At 52.6% G+C, this 18,264-nt stretch overlaps 1 protein-coding gene across 1 annotated transcript in view; it reads left to right on the top strand.

Annotated features, from left to right (window-relative positions):
* CCDC12 (coiled-coil domain containing 12) overlaps nt 1–17,530 on the top strand; it is a 48,124-nt gene extending 30,594 nt beyond the window's left edge. The window contains exons 2-7 of the mRNA XM_059939460.1: nt 2,227–2,294; nt 12,249–12,328; nt 13,957–14,018; nt 14,264–14,298; nt 15,343–15,419; nt 15,517–17,530. Of these exons, the coding sequence (XP_059795443.1) occupies nt 2,227–2,294; nt 12,249–12,328; nt 13,957–14,018; nt 14,264–14,298; nt 15,343–15,419; nt 15,517–15,602 (408 nt within the window). The 3' untranslated portion in view covers nt 15,603–17,530. The remainder of the gene's footprint in view (nt 1–2,226; nt 2,295–12,248; nt 12,329–13,956; nt 14,019–14,263; nt 14,299–15,342; nt 15,420–15,516) is intronic.
* The last annotated feature ends 734 nt before the right edge of the window (nt 17,531–18,264 follow it).

The raw sequence follows: 18,264 nt of genomic DNA, 5'->3' as shown, positions 1-18,264 counted from the left end.
CCATGTCCTGGCTTCTGGCTTAATGTGATCACTAGCATTTGTCAGGGAGAGGTGCATGCAGCCTGGGAGCCACGTGGGGAGCCTTAACTTGTTTCTCAGTTGAGCGTTTGTGCGCCTGCTCCCCTTATCTCTTTGGCCATCACCAAACAAATGCTTCTGCCCCAGGGCCTCCCTGCCCAGCCTGTCAGCAGGCTCTTGGGAAAGGCCTCTGGTCCTTCCTCCAGCAGCTCTGCTCCCGTTGCCCTAGAACACTGGCCAGAGCCCTCTGTGATCGGCCCCACCCCTTGACAACCTTACCTGCATTCACCTGTGCCCTGACTGCTGCTCCAACCACCTGTGTGTTCTTCAGACCACACCCCGCCTTTGCTCAAGCTTGCTCCCCTCTGGGAGTGCCCTTCCTGCTCCTCTCTCCCCATCCTGTAACACCCAAATTCTGCCCACCCCTTAGTAGGAAGGTAGGAAGCCCCCTACCCACCCCACAGACCCATGTTGACCTCACTCATGTAGCTGTTGTCGTTCCTGCTGCCTCATCCCCAGGAGACTGAGCTGCCCTGGGTTGAGAGAGCCAGGGGAACATCTTGCTCTATTCACATCACAGAAACCTTTCTCTGGTCCAGGACTCCAAGCCTGGTTTGGGTGGTCTCCTTGCCCGTAGGTGTGTGGCCAACGAATGGCGCAGTCTGGTGGTTTCCAGGGTCTCCACGACGAACACTGGCAGGAAGTGACTCATAATGCGAATGCCACTCTCGGGGAGGCCGTTGTCAGTGACATAAACAAACCTCTAGGAGAGGTGGTACAAGCAGCTATTTTACTTATAATTTATACGTTCTTTTCTCCATTGCAGCAGGTCCCCCATGGCAGGGGCTTCCAAATGTCTCCTTGGAACAAACTCCAGCAAGTCAAAGGCAGGTCATGGCCAGTTATCAGGGGCACATTGATCCCCTCTGGAGGGCCAGCCCTGGCACGCAGGGAGACCCCAGGCAGGGCTCTGTCCCAGATTTTCTCAGGACAGACACTGGGGGCGTGGGCGCATGCGAGAGCAAACCCAGCGCACGCCCTCCATGTTCGTTTGTCTGCAGGCAGGTCTGATCCAACTGCAGTGGTCACATGGTAAGGAAGAAAGCCCAGGAAGGTGTTTCCTGCTGCAGGTGGAAGCAGCATAGGGGTGTCCTTCTGCTGGGCCCTCGGCGCACCTGGAGAGCAAGCATACTCTGTCAGGGTTGAGATGAACATGGCTTCTCTAGACTTACAAAGAGGTGGGGAAGGGAGGAAGAGGAAGATAACCAGATCTAGAAATTTTTCCCATGGAAACTGCAAACTAATTCCCCTTCCCTCCGTGCCCCTGAATACGTTGCAGGAGTGAACTTGTTACAAGCTGGTCCTAATTTGAGTTATGCTGCTCCTAAAGGGAACCAAATAGGTGTTTCTGGAGAGGCCTCTGGCCTGGAAGGCGGGGGGTGGCGGTCAGGAGACCTGAGCTTTTGTGCTGCTCTCGTTGCTGGTGACTGCTCTTTGCCCCATCTTTCCCGATGCATGAGGGTGGCTGGTGACTTGCCAGCATGGACCCTCTGCGGCACTGACCAGCATCATCTCTCACCACCTAAGACCTTCCAGCTCTTCCTGCTAGTGTTGTCTGAGGGCCACCCTGGTCTGGGCCTGGGCTGGGATCATGGGTTTTGTTTTGTTTTGTTTTGTTTTTTTAATTTATTTAGTTTATTTATTTTTGGCTGCGTTGGGTCTTCTTTGCTGCGCACAGGCTTTCTCTAGTTGCAGCAAGTGGGGGCTACTCTTCGTTGTGGTGCGCGGGCTTCTCATTGCGGTGGCTTCTCTTGTTGCAGAGCACGGGCTCTAGGCACGTGGGCTCAGTAGTTGTGGCGCGTGGGCTTCAGCAGTTGTGGCTCGTGGGCTTAGTAGTTGTGGCGCACAGGCTTAGTTGCTCCGCGGCATGTGGGATCTTCCCAGACCAGGGCTCGAACCCGTGTCCCCTGCATTGGCAGGCGGATTCTCAACCACTGCGCCACCAGGGAAGCCCAGGGTCATGGGTTTTAAATTCTGCTGAGGGAGTTGAGGGGTGGGAATCGTGGCTCCAGCGTTGTGCCCTGTCGGTTGCAGCAGGCATGTGCCCCGCTTAGAGGCTGGAATGCCAAGCTGGTCCTGGCCAGGCTGTCTGGCTCCTGGAAGGAGGAGTGTTCATTTGAGCAGCTGGTTTTCTCCCTTCCTTTGCAGGACAAGGAAGATGGGGAGCCAAAGACCAAGCAGCTCAGAGAAGGGGAGGAGGAAGGCGAGAAGCACAGGTAATGCCCCACACGCAGCTCTCTGCCCTGCGCTCTCCTCCAGTACCTGTTGGCTTCCACATCCTCCCAACTCTGCATTCAGTCTCTACCCCATTCCTTCCTCTCCACCTCATGGCTGCCTTGTTCAGACAGGACAGTCTTACAGTTGGAACCTTCTTTGCACCCTTTCCCCCACTGGCTTTCTGACTCTTAGCCACCAGCCTTTTATTCCAGACCCTCATATTATGTCCCCTCACTCTTGTCCTAAAACACTTTGGGTGACATGGTTCTACAGCACCTGCAGAATCAGGTCCAGACTCTCCCTGGTGTGTAAAGCTCTGTCTGAGGCAGCAGCCTGGGCGCCTGCTCACTTGGGGGAGTAGATCTTGATGCCCTGAGAAAGCTTATCTCGGTGGGCTGTGCTTTGAGGGGGTGCAGCAGGTGGGGAGGGCTGCTCCCCAGAGGAGGCTGGACCAGCACTCGGAAGCAGGCCTTCCTGATGCCACAGCCTGCTGTTTCCTTCACCAGTGTGAGTGGAACCCTCCCCAGATGCAGGCCCCTCATCTCTGCCTTCTTATTCAGGAGCTGATCTCAGATGAGATAGGGGTTTTTCAAGTCCACAGGGGCTCGTGTGTGTCTGTGCATGTGTGACTTAACACTTTACAAAGTGTGTTCACGCCTTCCTCACAGCAGCCCTGCAGGGTCCTTGCCATCTCACTTGTTATCACAGAAGGCGACAGCTCTGTGCTGAGAGGCTGGTGATGCCCAGTGGTGGTGCAGGGACCCTTGTCACCCTAGCACTGGGCTCTGTGGTGTCTTGTTGGGCCTTGGCCCCCCCAGCGCAGCATGCGGCCCTCTCTGGTGACAGAGACGAAGGCCAGGTCATAGCTCTTTTGCCGAGTGACTGCAGACTTGGGGGCTTGGGGGTGGGTGCCTGCACAATTTCCCCCATTCTGTGGTAACTGCTGAGAGACCCTTTGGTTTTCTTCTGGTTTGTTCTTAGGTTTTTGATTACTGGCTGGAGCCTTGGGTCATTTTGCAGATTCAGTTGTCTAACCAGATACAGTGCGGGGCCAGGGGTTGTGGCTGAGGAAATGGGAAAATCCAGCAGGATTGGAGGCAGGCATCCCAGGACCTCACCCCTCACCAGCCATGCTGGGGAATCACCCACCTTCCTCTCTGCCCGTGCTCCTACCCATCTGTCCAAGGAGACCTTTTTAGAGTCATGGCTGTTTTAGTTCCTTTGGCTTTCCTTATAAATTTTAGAATCAGCTTGTTAATATCTATTTTAAAAGCTTGCTAAAGGTGACTGAGAGTAAAGAGTGACAGAGGAGGTCAATGATATGTTGTGGAAACCAGGAGAGGAAGGGGTGGCTTTCCGGAGACGGTGCCCCTGCCTTCATCCTAACCCATTCCTTAGTGGCCCCGTGCATGGGTATTTCAAGGAGTGTGGAAGGGATGGACTGTCTCATGTCAGTTCCTCTTAAAATTTCAGAACGTAGGCATCATTCAAGTGTACGTGTTTGTATTGTTGCCTACTTATTAAAAGTAAAGATAAACGAATACAAAAAAGAATAAAATAAAAAATAAATAAATAAAAGTTTGCTGGAGTTTTGATTGGTATTGCATGGAATGTATGGATCAGAATTCCTTTAAAAATTTTTTATTTTTTTATTACTCTCTTCAGGGTAAATCCTACCGCATTCCCCTACAACCAAATCCCCGTTGAGTGGGAGTCAGTCCTCCAAAGGTCGACTAGCGTAGGCCAGGCTCTGTGGGAAGGAAAGACAAGTTCCCACCCCCAGAAGGACCCCTGCTTCTCCTCTGGTCTGGATTTGCCCTCTCCCAGCCAACCTTCCCTCATGGTTAACTGCAGGGGTGCCCATGACTCATCTCTAACACAGCCCCCTGCTTGCTGCCTAGATAAGATGTGATACGGCAGCCCTGGAAACCTGGCCACAAAAAGGGGCATTTATGTCAGTTGCTGCTGTTTTTTGTAAGCCCTCGGTCACTTCTCCTGATGGCAGATTGGCTGGTGTATGCCGTGGAGGTATGTCTAGGGTGGGGTTTGTGGCCAACAGTCGTGGCCACCCTGCCAGGTGGGAGGAGAGGGCCGGTGTTGCACACTCTGTTGGGCATGGAGCGGGGGAGCGTGTCTTAAGTGCCTGAACAAGCAAGCCCCAGACCCTCAGCTCCCACAGCCGTCACCTCCCCTTGGCTTAGGATTGAGGTCTGCACCCAGCCAGAGCCGTCACCATTCAGGGACACCCTGGGTGAGCGTCACGTACCAGAGAAGGAACTAGGCCACGAACCTTCCTTCCTCAGGGATGGAAAACCGGTTCTCCAACTCCATGTGGAGAAAGGTCCCACCCCAGCTGAGGCCCGGCCCAGCCTTGTCCCAGTGCCCAAGCCCTTTAGGCTGGCAAATGCCAGGCCTTCTCTCACCTGCCGGTTGGGTCCCCAGGATGGTAGCTTTGCACCAGGGTGTGCTTGCAGACCCATGACGTCAGCTTGATTCGGCAGACATTGCTCTGCTCTCGCGGTGATGCTCAGAGTGGCCGCTGCCCCCACTTGCTGAGTTACCTCACTCCCGCTCCAGGCCGGAATGTCCCGGCCCTGGATAGAGGGGCTGGGCTGTGGCTCCATGACTCGTGCTGAGGCAGCAGCACAGAGACCTGCGGCCGCCCTGTTTTTCCTGATCCTGTTGCTCGGGACTAGGCGCAGGAATGTGGAAGAGTGAATCAAGAGAGAACTGGTGTAAGGAATGTGGTGTCGTGGGAAGCCGACTCGATGTGTGACCGGGCCAGGTGCTTCCCTTCATGTAGGGGGAGAGTGGGAGCACGGCTGGGGCCTTTCTACATGGAAAACAGTCTTCATCTTGTATGTTGTGATCTCCAGTGCCTCGAAAGCCCTTCTCATTAAACCTGTTCTGGGGGAAGGTTGTGGTCCACCGTGAGGTGAGGAAACCACAGTTCACACAAGTGAAGTGACTCGTCTAAGATCTCCCAGCTGAGAGGGAGGGGAGCGACACTGGGACCCCTCCACCATCCCTGTCTGGTGTGCAGGCAGGGTGGAGAACAGCTGAGCTCATCCAGCTGTCGTGTCACAGATGGGGACACGGAGCCCTTCCCGTCCTCTGCGTGCGAGCTCCCAGGCAGGCCAGGCCTGGTTCCGTTGCACCGCCTTCACTCTTAGTGCTGCGGCCTTTGTCCCATGTGTCCTCTTGGCTGGGGCTGGAGGGGCGGGCATCAGGGCTGCCGACAGCTATGCGGTGGAGAGAGAGTGTTTCTCTTGCACAGCCTGCAGCCGGCATTCTGCAGCCCAGGGCGGCCCCCAGAGTGGTCTGAGGGATAGATCGGGCCCCAGGAGAGTGGGGGGCAGTGAACTGTGCAGGCTCCGGGCCCCGCCGCCGCCTGGGCCCCGACAGCCAGTGTGGCCACTTCAGTTCTCATCTTGTGGGCCCTTTGGGATTCAGCTTAGCTGCCATAAACCTTTACTCCACGCCTCTTTTTAAATTTAAATTGGTATTGAAAGTACTTAAAGATGTTTTCAATTGTCGGAAATTTAGTAAATCCTATTAGCCTGTATCTGTGAATATCCTTCTGTTTTGTAACCTTTTTCACATACCATATCTTGACCATCTTTTGATAAATATGCTTCTATAAAATTCTCAATGGCTGCCTTGTATTTCTTTGAGAGTGCCATAATTAATTTTTCAGTCCTTGAGTTTTGGCATATCAGCTGTTTCTACTTCTTTAAGTGCCCAGCAGCTATGCATTTTCAGGTGGATTGGGGGCAAAGCTAAGCCTGTAAGTTTATTTATTTATTTATTTAAAAATTTATTTATTTTATTTTATGTATTTATTGTTTGTGGCTGCGTTGGGTCTTCGTTGCGGCGTACGGGCTTTTCTCTGATTGTGGCAAGTGGGGGCTACTCTTCGTTGCGGTGCGCGGGCTTCTCATTGCGGTGGCTTCTCTTGTTGCGGAGCACAGGCTCTAGGCGCATGTGGGCCCAGTAGTTGTGGCTCATGGGCTCTAGAGCGCAGGCTCAGTAGTTGTGGTGCACGGGCTTAGTTGCTCTGCAGCATGTGGGATCTTCCCGGACCAGGGCTTGAACCCATGTCCCCTGCATTGGCAGGCGGATTCCCAACCACTGTGCCACCAGGGAAGCCCCTCAGCCTGTAAATTTAGAGAAGCTGGGCTGGGCTCTGTAGAGTCTTGGGTGAGAGTGGGTGCAGACCACGCGGCTCAGATGTGATGGCAGCTCCAGCTGGGCAGGGGCCTGACTTAACTAGTGCTTGGCACATTCAAAATAACCAAGTGAAAAATCACTCTTAGATAATCATTGTCAACTTTTTAAAAAATTAATTAATTAATTTTATTTTTGGCTGCATTGGGTCTTTGTTGCTGCGTGCAGGCTTTCTCTAGCTGCAGCGAGTGGGGGCTACTCCTCGTTGTGGTGCGCGGCTTCTCATCGCGGTGGCTTCTCTTCATTGCGGAGCACAGGCTCTAGGCGTGCGGGCTTCACTAGGTGTGGCACATGGGCCCAGTAGTCGTGGCTCACGGGCTCTAGAGCACAGGTTCAGTAGTTGTGGCGCACGGGCTTAGTTGCTCCGCAGCATGTGGGATCTTCCCAGACCAGGGCTCGAACCCATGTCCCCTGCCCTGGCAGGTGGATTCTTAACCACTGTGCCACCAGGGAAGTCCCTCATTGTCAACGTTTGGTTGTTGTTTTCTATCTGTTAAATTTCTGTTATATGTTCAGAACAATCCTTTGCAGACATTATTTTCAGTGGTTATATAATGATCCGTGTAATATCTGGGTGTATCTTTATGTATTTTATATATATTTTATTTTATTTTTTGAGTATGTAAAGGATTCATGGTTCATAATGCAAAAGTTGTTAAAAGACACACAGGGGAAAAAAATCTTCCTTTACTCCCAGCCTCCTAGTTGCAAGACCACCTTGAGGGCCAGCTGCTTGGCTCCTTTCAGAGGTGAACTGTGCACAGATATTCAAATATTCTGATATATCCCCCCCCATACACATGCTTGTTTTTACACACGTGATAGCACACTATACTGCCATACTACTGTTTCTCACCTCGCTCATGTCCATTTGACAGTACATCTTGACATTCATTACACAAAAGTTCATAAAAAGCATCTTCCTTGTCCCTTTGGTCATGTGGCGTTCTGTTGTTCATATGGGCCAAAGGGCACATAACCAGGGTTTGCATGATGCACTCTCCCCGCTAGGAGAGGGTTAGCTCCAGGAGGGATCTCTTAATGTCTGTGTCCTCCAGAGCACCTTAGCACAGGACTCTCCTGTTTTGCAGCCTTAGACCGGGGGAGTCTGAAAGGCTCCTGGTTCTCCTCTGGCCTGGCTCTCTCCACCATCTCTGCCTTTGGCTCCTGGAGAGCTGGGGATGGCTTACATTTCCTCAGTGTTTGGGCATTGCCTCAGGCATAGGAAGAGCCCATGCAGTTGGAATCTGTCTTCTTCCCTTATCCAGAAGATTTCAGTCCAGGTCGATTTCACACCCAGTGCTGAGCAGAAAGGGCTGTAGAGATAAGCAGTAAGATAAGAAGCCAGGCTCCTGGACTTACTAGTAACAATGCTGCCAAGTTCATGGAGATCAGACATACTGGAGAGGCAGGTAGTAGGCTGTTCTTTGGCTGGGCCTCAACTGCTGGGGTATGTCCTGGCCAGCCCTGCCACTTGACGTGCAATGTGCAGAAACAGGCGCGTCCCTGCCACCCTGTGGGCCACACGAGGACCACTTTCGATCTGCTTGGGCAGTATTTTGAGAAGGCTTGGGAGGCCATGCGTGTGTCTTCTGGGCTGCTCGTTCCCACCGGCATTCAAGGGTTACTCTCTGGACTTTGGAGGGTTGACCGTCCCATTTTGGGACAGTCTGCCACATTCCCATCCTAGCAGTTAGAGAGCTCTCAGGGTTTGGGGCAGCAGTGTGGAGTGGGAAGGTAGCACTCCTGGGCGATTTGACCTTTGCTCTGCAGGACACCACTCTGTGCAGTGTTGATGTCCACAGTCTGTGTCACCTACAGCCTCATGAGAAATGATACCTTTGATTTCCATATGGAAGCCAACGAAAGCATGACCCTTTCCATCCTGTCTCAAAAGCTTCAAAGCTGGATTTGAACCCAGGTCACACTGTTGGAAGGCCAAGGCTCTTGTACCCTCTCCCCCGAGCAGCTTCCTCGTTCTAAAATGGGGATAGCAGAACCAGCGTTTGGCTCTAGTGGCCTCCAGAAGGGTGAATTCCAGATGCCAGTGCCTGCCGATGAGTGCAGTCACATCCCACCCAGTCTCCAAGAGCTGTGGCAGTTCCAGTCACTGAAGGGGGAAGCCCCCAGGACGGCAGCTTGGGCCCACCTCGTGACCCTCTTGTCTTACCGTTTGTTTCTTGGCTTTCCTGTTGTGTCTCAAGTCTCGTCTTCTTTTGGATTTTTTGTTTTTAATCTTTCCATTTCCTTCCTGTTATCTTGCTAATAATATACTCTTTTCCCTTTTAGTGGTTTCCACAGGGATACAACATACATCCTTAACTTATCAAAGTCATAACAAGTCACATTTTACCATTTCCCATACAGTGCCACGACCTCAGAAAACTTTAAGGCCATTTGCCTCTCTTCCTGTCTTGTGTACTGTTGTTGCTATATTTGAAATCCCACAAGTCATTATTACTGTTTTATACAGTCAATATTCATTTAAATTTACCCACATATTTACTCTTTCATGCTTTTCAAGGAATGCATTTCATTCCTTCCTGAGTTCCATGCTTCCATATGAGATCATTTTCCTTCAGTCTAAAGCATTCCCTTTAGTATTTCTTAAAGAACAGATCCTCTGATGACTAATTTTCCCAACTTTTCTTTATCTGGAAAAGTCTTCCTTTGAAAGCTGTTTAACCTAGCTTTATAATTCTGGTGTGGCATTTTATTTACTTTCGGCCCTTCCCATGTATCTCTCCATTGTCTTACGATTTTCATGGCTTCTGTTGAAAAATCAGCTGTCATTTTCAGTTTCTCCTTTGAAATTTGGGTGTCTTTGTCTAATTTAAGAATTTGTCTTTGGTGTTAAGTAGTTTGACAGTGATTTGCCTAGTTATGCTTTTCTTTGGAGTTCATAGAGTTTCTTTAATCTATGGCTTGGTGTTTTTAATTAATTCTGTAAATTTTTCACTCATTATCTCTTTAAATATTGTTTTTGGGACTCTAATTACATGTATGTTAGATCTTTTCATCATGTTCCATATGTTTCTTAAGTTATTTTCTGTATTTTTCAACTTTTTACTTCTGTCCCTCAGCCTGGATATTTTCTGGCTTATCTTACAGTTCACTAATCCTTTCTTTAGCAGTATCCACACTGCTGTTGAACCCATTTATTGATTTATTAATTTTGATTCTATTTTCACTTGTAGAATTTCCATTTGATTGATTTTTACAGTTTCCGAAATTCAGATATCTCTGCTAAAATTCTTGATCTTGTGGTATACCTTCCTGAACTTTTAATAATTTCAATTAAGTTACATTTCATTTCTGATATTATATTCCAGTATCTAGATCTCCTGTGAGTGTATTTCTGTTACCTTTATTTTTTTCTCTTGGCTTTGGTTGAATTCTGGATATTGCATATGAAAAATTCCAGAGATAATTTGGGATTTTGAATAGTTTATTTTCCCCCAGAAGGAGTTTATTCCAGCTTTTGGCAGGCATGGATACCCTGACCTACCCTTTCAGGACTGATGAAGAGGCTTCCTCTCACTGAACACAAATTTTTGTCTCTTCAGCCTCATGAGATTGCAGGAAGCTCTGCTTGGTCTCTCGGCTTTTCAGCTTCTGCTTGTAAAAACACAAATGCTTTAAGGGGAAAGTAATGCCCAAAGCCAGGCTCACCTTGTTGCACTTCCCTTCTTTCTGTGATTGCAGCCCCTCAGGTCCTTGTTGCCGTGGTAATTCACCAACACACAGATTTTTTTAAGTTTGCAGAAGGAGGGAATTAAACCTTGTTCCTTTGTTAGAAAGGCCAGGCCCCAGAGCAGAACCCAGTGCCCCATGACCTCTCCAGAGACTTTTGCCATTTGGTGGTAATGGGGGTGGGGTGGGAGGAGCAGTTAATTGGACGTTAGTGAGGGTCAGTCTCTTCATTATCCCTCAACAGACTGAACCAGGAAAGGACTTGAACCTAGCTTGACAGAGCTCGACACACCCAGCATAGCCTTCTTGTTTACAGATGTGAAAATCGGAGCCCAGAATGGGGCAATTCCACAGTGACTGAGACCCAGGTGTTCTTGACTGCTTGACCAGTGCTCAGCTCTAGGGGAGAACAGGGGACAGTGGCCGGCGGGGCTGCGGGGGGGTGCTGGGGGTGGCTGCTGCTCTTTCCTGTTGCTTCTGGCCCCTCCCTGTCTCCTGCTGTGTCCGCCCTCATTCCGGCTAGTCTTCTGAAGCCTGGGCAGCAGGGGGTGCTGGAGGTGTGGGTGCTTGTTGTTACTGCTGTGAGCTCTGGGTACAGCTGCCACCAGACTCTCCTCTCCCTGATTTCCTACAAGACCCTGGAGCCAGTTTCTGAGAGTGACAGTTTTTTTTTATTCTCACTAATCCCCACAGTTTTCTTCCCACACCCAGTTTCTCTTCCGCTTTTCTCCCCACCCTGTTATAAACGAAAGTCAATGTACCTATCATGCCCCACTTTCTCTCCCAGTGCCTTAGTGACCTGGCATTAGGCCCAGGGGCTGGAGAAATCAGCCACACATTTCCCTGGCACAGACAGAGGGTTCCGTAGATGACAGACCACAGGAGGCCTCCTGTTGGGAAAATGTTCCCAGGACTTCTGAGGCGCCAGCAGTCCTGAGAGGGCTCAGAAGAGGTAGTGGGGAAGAAAGAGGACCCACATCCCGGTCCCATCTGGCTAACAGGTTGGGGAGGCCACTGCTGCCTCTCCCAGGGCCCAGATGGTCTGTCCCAGTGTCTCTGTCTTGCCTTTATTAAGCAGCAGCCCCCAGGAACTCTCTCTTTGCCACCCTGTGGAGTTAGCCAAGGGCCCGTGCTGCGGGCAGGCTGCTGTGTGTGGGAGTCGGGGTTTGATGAGCTGCTGAGCCAGGGAGGCCTCCAGTGAGCACTCGGTACTGCCAGCCCTGCCCGAGGAGACTGCGATGAGAGGAAAACAACGCCACGGTCGCTGGTCAATCCCAGTGTGCCATTCTGGCTCCTTGTGGCCGCTCCCGCTTCATAGAGGTCGTGGGATCTGCTCTGGTAGATTTTAAAACCCCCTCGCGGGGGTGAGGTATGGGAACTTCTCGTGGCTGTCCAGGTGCGTTGTGGCTTTCCCAGCCTTGCACACTGTCGTGCCTGTTCCCTCAGCCCTTGCTGGCCACTCCCAGCACACCAGACCCTTGCCACCAGTAGCTGAGGCTCCAGGGCACGAAGGCTCTGAGGAGCAGGTGGGGCTTGGGGAACCAGTGGGTGACCACTGGCTTTCTCTTTTAGGAGTAGCTCTGGCCCTGGCTTGGAGTCCCACCTTGCCTTGTCTCAGATGCTGCGACCACTGCTGTAGGACCCTATAAAAATGGTGCAGTCTCTTTGACCCCCAGTTCCCGTAACTGTCAAATGGAGATAATGCTGGAGAGACATCCAGTGAATGCTCTCTATGCACCCCAACCCCAGCTCTTGATGAGAACCTACTGTGCAGGTGGGGCTTTGGGAGAGCGCCCAGCCCGGCTGCTAACTGGAAGATGAGGAGGCTGGGGCTCAGAGAAGGGAGCCTGTCACAACGAAGCTTCTGTTCCTGCGCTGTCTCCCTTCCCCAGGTCATCTCCAGAGAGACCAGAGGAGAGTCAGGAAGTAGCCAGCTCCTATGGCTTCATCACATGCCAACCTGCAAGTGTATAAGGGTGAATGAGACCGTGTTATACCTTACTTTCTCTCTGCTTGTTCTCTCTGCCCTTTAGGGAACTCAGGCTGCGGAACTATGTCCCAGAGGATGAGGGCCTGAAGAGGAGAAGGGTGCCCCAGGCCAAGCCAATCGCAGGTAGGTGGGCTGCGTCTCCACCTCTGCTCCATGGCACTGTTGGTTGCCTCCACCTTGGCAGGTGTCACCCTCTCTTGGAGAATAACTGACAGTGCCAGGGTTGGAAGTTGGGCCTCCAGGACCCTCCGTCACCATCTCGTGGCAGATGCGCAACTAGAAGCAGTCTGGGCACTGAAGCGGCCTGTTGTGCCTGCTCTGCCCTGCTCACGCCCTGCCTAGGAGGCCTTCCAGGGACCTGTGAGGGAAGAGGCCACATCCCCTCAGAGGACCTCTCTGGGCTGAGAAGTGGAAGTGGCCCTGGGGCCCTTGGACAGCAGGGGCAGGGTGATGGGTGCTGCGGGCCCTTGGAGGGTCAGAGTGAGAGACGCTGAAGAGGGGCTGACCATCCAGGTCCTTGGAGAGTAGTGGGCAGGCAGACACCCGCCCAGCTTGGGGCGTGGCAGTGCCAGAGCACAGAGGATGGGCAGAGGTGTTCTCACTGGTGGGATGAAGGGCCTGGCCCAGAGGCTGCCCAGTCACACCACGGTGTGGGGAGCAGCACAGCAGCCGGAGCATCTGGCCAGCTGCAGCCTGTCCAGAGCCATCCACGCTGGAGATGCTGGGGTGCTTCTTATCATGCAGATCCCTGGCCATGTTTTTTATTCTTTGTTTTTATCAATTTTTAATTATATGAGTAATAAATTAATAGATACATTTATCTTATAAAAGAGTAAAGTGTTGCCCATTCAGCCACACTCCAGTCTGCCTCCCCATCTCCTTCGGCCCTGAGATTCACACACTTCCCAGGTGATCTGCTTCATGGATTGGGCCTCGCCATGGTGAGGCAGTGGCATGGTGGGGAGAGTAAGGCAGGACAGAGGACAGGGACGGGGAACTGGTCCCATGTCTCAGGGTCAGCACCTGTGTCTGGAGGGAGGTGAGGCAGGGCAGAGGGGCCATGAGGAGACCCAGGACAACGGTGAGGGGGGTTAGAGGAAGCCCGTGGAGCCCAAATTTGTTGTTCTTGACATCTGTCCCCACAGGGGCAGGGCCCTCCTAGTCAGGCCACCCAGAGGCCCGTTGTGCTGTTGGCAGCTGGGTGGAGCCGGGAGGTACACGTGGGCAGGACTCCTCGAGGTGGCTGCCCCCCTGGTCTTGGGAGCACAGATCTAAGAGTGGGATGGGAAGAAAAGCCACCTGTGCCCTGGCCATCCCCAGGGTACATCCTCAGAGCCCAGGAGCCCCAGGAGGGTATGGGAAAAGCCAGTCCTCAAGGCCCTTCCCAAAACCATACTTTGGATATATCCAGGCAACTGTCTCATTTCCCAGCTGGGGATCCTGGGACTAAGAGAAGCACCCATGCTTCCTGGCTAGAGGTCTGGGCTCCGTCTACTCTAGCTGGCTGCCTGCCGCCTGCTGGCCCTCCTTCATCCCCGGATTGCCTTCATCCTGAGAAACCCAAGCCCTTCCTCCAGAGCTGCCTTTGCAGGATCTCACCTCTAGGTAGTTAGGGGCCAAGGGGAGAGCCGGGGCAAGAAATCCCAGACTCTCCCAGGGACCTGCGGCTGCAGTTTGCCTGCAGTTTGCCGTATCTGGGAGAGTGGTGGCTCCTTTCCGACCTGCCTCTGTTGTTGTCTTGCGCCCTCTAGTGGAAGAGAAGGTGAAGGAGCAGCTGGAGGCCGCCAAGCCAGAGCCCATCATTGAGGAAGTGGTGAGTGCCTGGGGGTGTCGCCGTCCTCCCTTGCTCCTTCTGTGGGTCCTTTTCTCCTTCCCACCTGCTCTCTTCACACATCCTTCCTTCTCGTCACTTCTTTATTCCCTTTCTACCTCCCTGTTTCCCCTCAGTCCCCTCCTTCCTCCTCCCTTTTCTCCCCTTTTCCTACCTCTGTCCCCTGTCTTCTACTTCCCTTGGGGCTAAGCCCTTCCAGCCCTGACATGTGTCTCCTCCCTCCCCAGGACCTGGCCAACCTCGCACCCCGGAAGCCTGATTGGTGAGTGTTGCCCATGTAGGACCAGTGCAGACTGACTGGGACACTCTTGGTGCTAGGCATGGGCTCTGGCTGGGCCTTTCCCAGCCTCGCAACAGGAGGCAGGCAGTGTAGACATACAGCTACAGGAGATTATTACTGTCTGAAGTAAGTGCCGAGAAGGACGTAAGTGGAGAATGAGAGGGACATGACGGGGAATGACACCTAAGGGTGGGGAGGGGCTCGGGCAGCGGGGGCTCAGCAGTCCCCTTCAAAAGTCCCTTCTGAAAGGATGAGGGCCCGCCCCACCTCAGAGAGCTCCGTTTGAACAAGGCTGACCGTTGCCCGCAGGGAGCCATAGGGTAGAGGCAAGACGGTGGGAAGGGCAGATGAAGGTTTCTGCCCCAGTTCTGCCACCAGCTAGCCTGTTTCCCTTTGGCCTCAGCTCCCTCTGCTGTGAAATGGGGATGCTCATCCTTCCTGGTGCCCCTGTGACTGGGCAGAGAAAGATGGTGAGAGAGGGCCGTGTGTTCACTTTACCTTGGGCCAGAGGTACCAGCCATTTCCCTCTCACTTGCAATTCTGTGTCAAGTACGGCACTAGCTGAAGGTGTTCTAATTTGATGAAACAAAAGCATGGGGCGTGTGTCCTTGGAAACCCAGAGCCAGGGGGAATAGGCCGTGTGTGCACTTCTGGAAGCTCCTGGTGGTGAGGGTGAACGTGTGGTCGAAGGAGGAGCAGGACCCCCAGCGGGCCGGGGCAAGTCACTGGCTGATGGAGACCAAGGGGAACAGACAAAGAGAGGACCCTAAGAACCATCTACCCTGTACACCTTGACTCGGGCCCCTGTGTTGGGTGGGTCTGTGGTGCTAGTCCCTGCCTCACTGGGACGGGCAGGGGTGGCTGATGCTGGGTTTTGGAGGACACAGAAAGAGAGAGGGAGGAGCATCCTGGCCTCAGGCACCCGAGTGTGATTCCTGATGCCGGAGGGGCTGTGGGAGGGGAAGGCCCCAAGGCCACACCAGGCCAGCCTTCAGCCTCCGGCCTCCTCCCACCTCCCTGCTCCAGGGACCTCAAGAGAGACGTAGCCAAGAAGCTGGAGAAGCTAGAAAAGCGGACCCAGAGGGCCATCGCCGAGCTGATCCGTAAGTGCGGGGCCTGGTAAGGCAGGGTTCCCGGCCCTCTGGGTGGTGGCGCAAGCACACGGCCCCTCTCCACTCCTCCTATCTGCCACCCTTCCAGGTGAGAGGCTGAAGGGCCAGGAGGACAACCTGGCCTCTGCAGTGGCGGCCACCACCACCGAACAAGAGGCTGGTGACTCCGACTGAGGCATGCCCTATCCCCTCGCCACTCACCTTTCAGGCCTGTCCTACAGGAGGATGGTCTTGGGCAAGGGTAGGGGCTGGGCTTGCCGTCACCTCCAGTTTGGCCTCAGAACAGTGACTCCCTGCCTAGCAGTCTGAACCCCACCCCTCCCCATGCTGTGAGGTCGGCTCCTTGTCTCCCGAGTGGTCCCCACCGTGCTGAGTTGGGGTAGAGCCAGCAACAACTCTGTGGGCTTGCTGTATCTCTACATATATATGTTATTTTGAATTTTTTTAATGTCTGGAAATAGAAACAAGCAGACCCCTGTGTATGGCAGAAACCTCCTGAATATTTGGGATACTCTGGGTTTGGGCCCCAAGACAGGGCAGCTGCAGAAGTGACGTTTAATATGAGTAAGCCCTGTGTTGGGCTGAACATGTTGAGGCTGGATGGGTGGGGAAGGCCCAGGCCTGATCTTCTGGGCCCAGGTTCTGGTCCAGTCCTTGGTCAGCGGTGATCATCTCAAAATCCTTGGGTGACAGAGATAGGCCTTATAGTAGTTTTTGGGATACCTTGGAGAGGCTCCCACTCTGGTCCTCTGTGGACCCCCTTGCAGTGAGAAGGAAGCGACTGGACCCATGAAGGGGGGGAGCTGTGCCTTGGCAAAGCCTCGACTCTGGGCCACTACAGATTTGGGGCCCCTGGCACTGCTCGTTCACATTCCACCCACAACCCCAGCAGCCTGTCTCCCCACTTCACCGGCCAGAGCTAGACGCTGGCTTCCCTGGCACAGGGTGCCCGTATGGGGGAGGGTGGCCCATTCTGCTAAAGACTGGGATATTGTAGCCTGGGTTTCGGGGGTGGTCTTGGACCCTGGGTCCCCAAGGTCCTGGTTTCAGGACCGTGAGCCTCCTCTGTGGAGCTCACTCTCCAGAATGACCGGCTGGCCACAAGTCTGACTCCAGGTACCTGTGACCATTTAGAGTTTCATCTCCTCCAGGATGATCACACTCTTAAGTTTCCTTCATGGTTTCCCCTTGAGCCTCCCGCCCCTGCCCTGAGTCATCCCAGTGTGTTCCTCCCTCCGTGCCAGCTTCTAGGAACACAATGGCCCAGCTCTGATAGACGGTGCTGAGGACTCGGGCGGTAGAGGTGGAGGGAGTGTGTGCACACAGACTGTCACTCATACAGTAAAGTAAATGGTTTAACTTAAAATTATGCAACTCCTCTAAGAAGGTAATTCTTGGGAAGGGAGCAGAAACTGGCAGCTATGAGTAAGGGCTGAAGTGGTAGGTGGCTGGCTGCTGCGGTGAGCAGTGGGACAAGGCCAGGACTGATTCCCACAAGGGACAGGGATCAGACGTGCCCCACAGGTGTCAGGACTGGAGCCAGGCTCCCTCTGCATAGCCGGGGTCTAGAGCTGGGCTTCCCTTCCTAGGAATAAAGGGTGAAAAGATGCCCCCGCCTCCTGGGATTGCAGTTGGAAGCAGGATGTTTGTCTGTGGCAGTGTAGGACTCAGACACCTGTGACTGGCAGCTAGGCTCCCACTCAGCACCAGAGTAAGGATATCCCCACTGTATGAGAGCCCAGAGAGTTAATGAAAGGTTCGCGTCTGCATTTACAGCCCTGTGTGCCCTTACAGAACAACGGCCCTGCAGGGAGAGAGAAAAGCAAAAACTATCACCCATGAGGGACACTCAAAAATTATAAAATGCATGAGAAAATCCAGTGCCGTAAAGAATGGCCAGCAGCCCAACAAGTGGGAGAATTTCTACTTGAAGAAAGTATAACGATAACATCCTAACAGGCTTTAAAATGAGCATTTGTTTTATCACCAGTGAGATCAAAGAGGGACTGACCCCCCTCCCACACACAACTCAAGAACAGGGATTTGGTATAAGAAACAACTGATCAGAAATCTTGGAAATAAAGAATGTTTATTTTTTTAAATTTATTTATTTATTTATTTATGGCTGCGTTCGGTCTTCGTTGCTGTTTGCGGGCTTTCTCTCGTTGCAGAGAGTGGGGGCTACTCTTCGTTGCGGTGCATGTGCTTCTCAATGCGGTGGCTTCTCTTGTTGCGAGGCACAGGCCCTAGAGTGCGTGGGCTTCAGTAGTTGTGGCACGCGGGCTCAGTAGTTGTGGCTTGCGGGCTCTATAGCACAGGCTCAGTAGTTGTGGCGTACGGGCTTAGTTGCTCCGCAGCTTGCGGGATCTTCCCGGACCAGGGCTCGAACCCGTGTCCCCTGCATTGGCAGGTGGATTCTTAACTGCTGAGCCGCCAGGGAAGCCCAAGAATGTTTATTAAAATAAGAAACTCACTGGAAGAGCTAAATGATAACTTATAGTCAAAGAAGGGATTAATAAATTGGAAGTAAAGTTGAAGATCCAAAAGGTGGCAGAGAGAGAGAAAGAAGGAGAGAGAGGGGATAGGTTGAGAACCCTGACATACTGGTAGCTGTCCTTTAGCTGATAGGAATTCGTTCGGGAAAAGAAAACTGGAGAAAAAAGGTACTTGAAGAAGGAGTAGCAATCACTTCTGTTTCTGGCTTCTCGGTAGGATGGTTGCCTGAACTGATCTTCCCTCGGAAAACAGCTTAAAATACTAGATAAATAAATATTGACAAATGCTTTTTAAATGCATTAATGATCTGGCAAGAAAGTAAGGAATACTCAGGCCAAAA

Source organism: Balaenoptera ricei, chromosome 11 (assembly GCF_028023285.1).
Source record: "Balaenoptera ricei isolate mBalRic1 chromosome 11, mBalRic1.hap2, whole genome shotgun sequence".
Classification (NCBI taxonomy): domain Eukaryota; kingdom Metazoa; phylum Chordata; class Mammalia; order Artiodactyla; family Balaenopteridae; genus Balaenoptera; species Balaenoptera ricei.
Note: the sequence above shows the minus strand (reverse complement) of the source record. Positions and strands in the feature narration are given on the sequence as shown.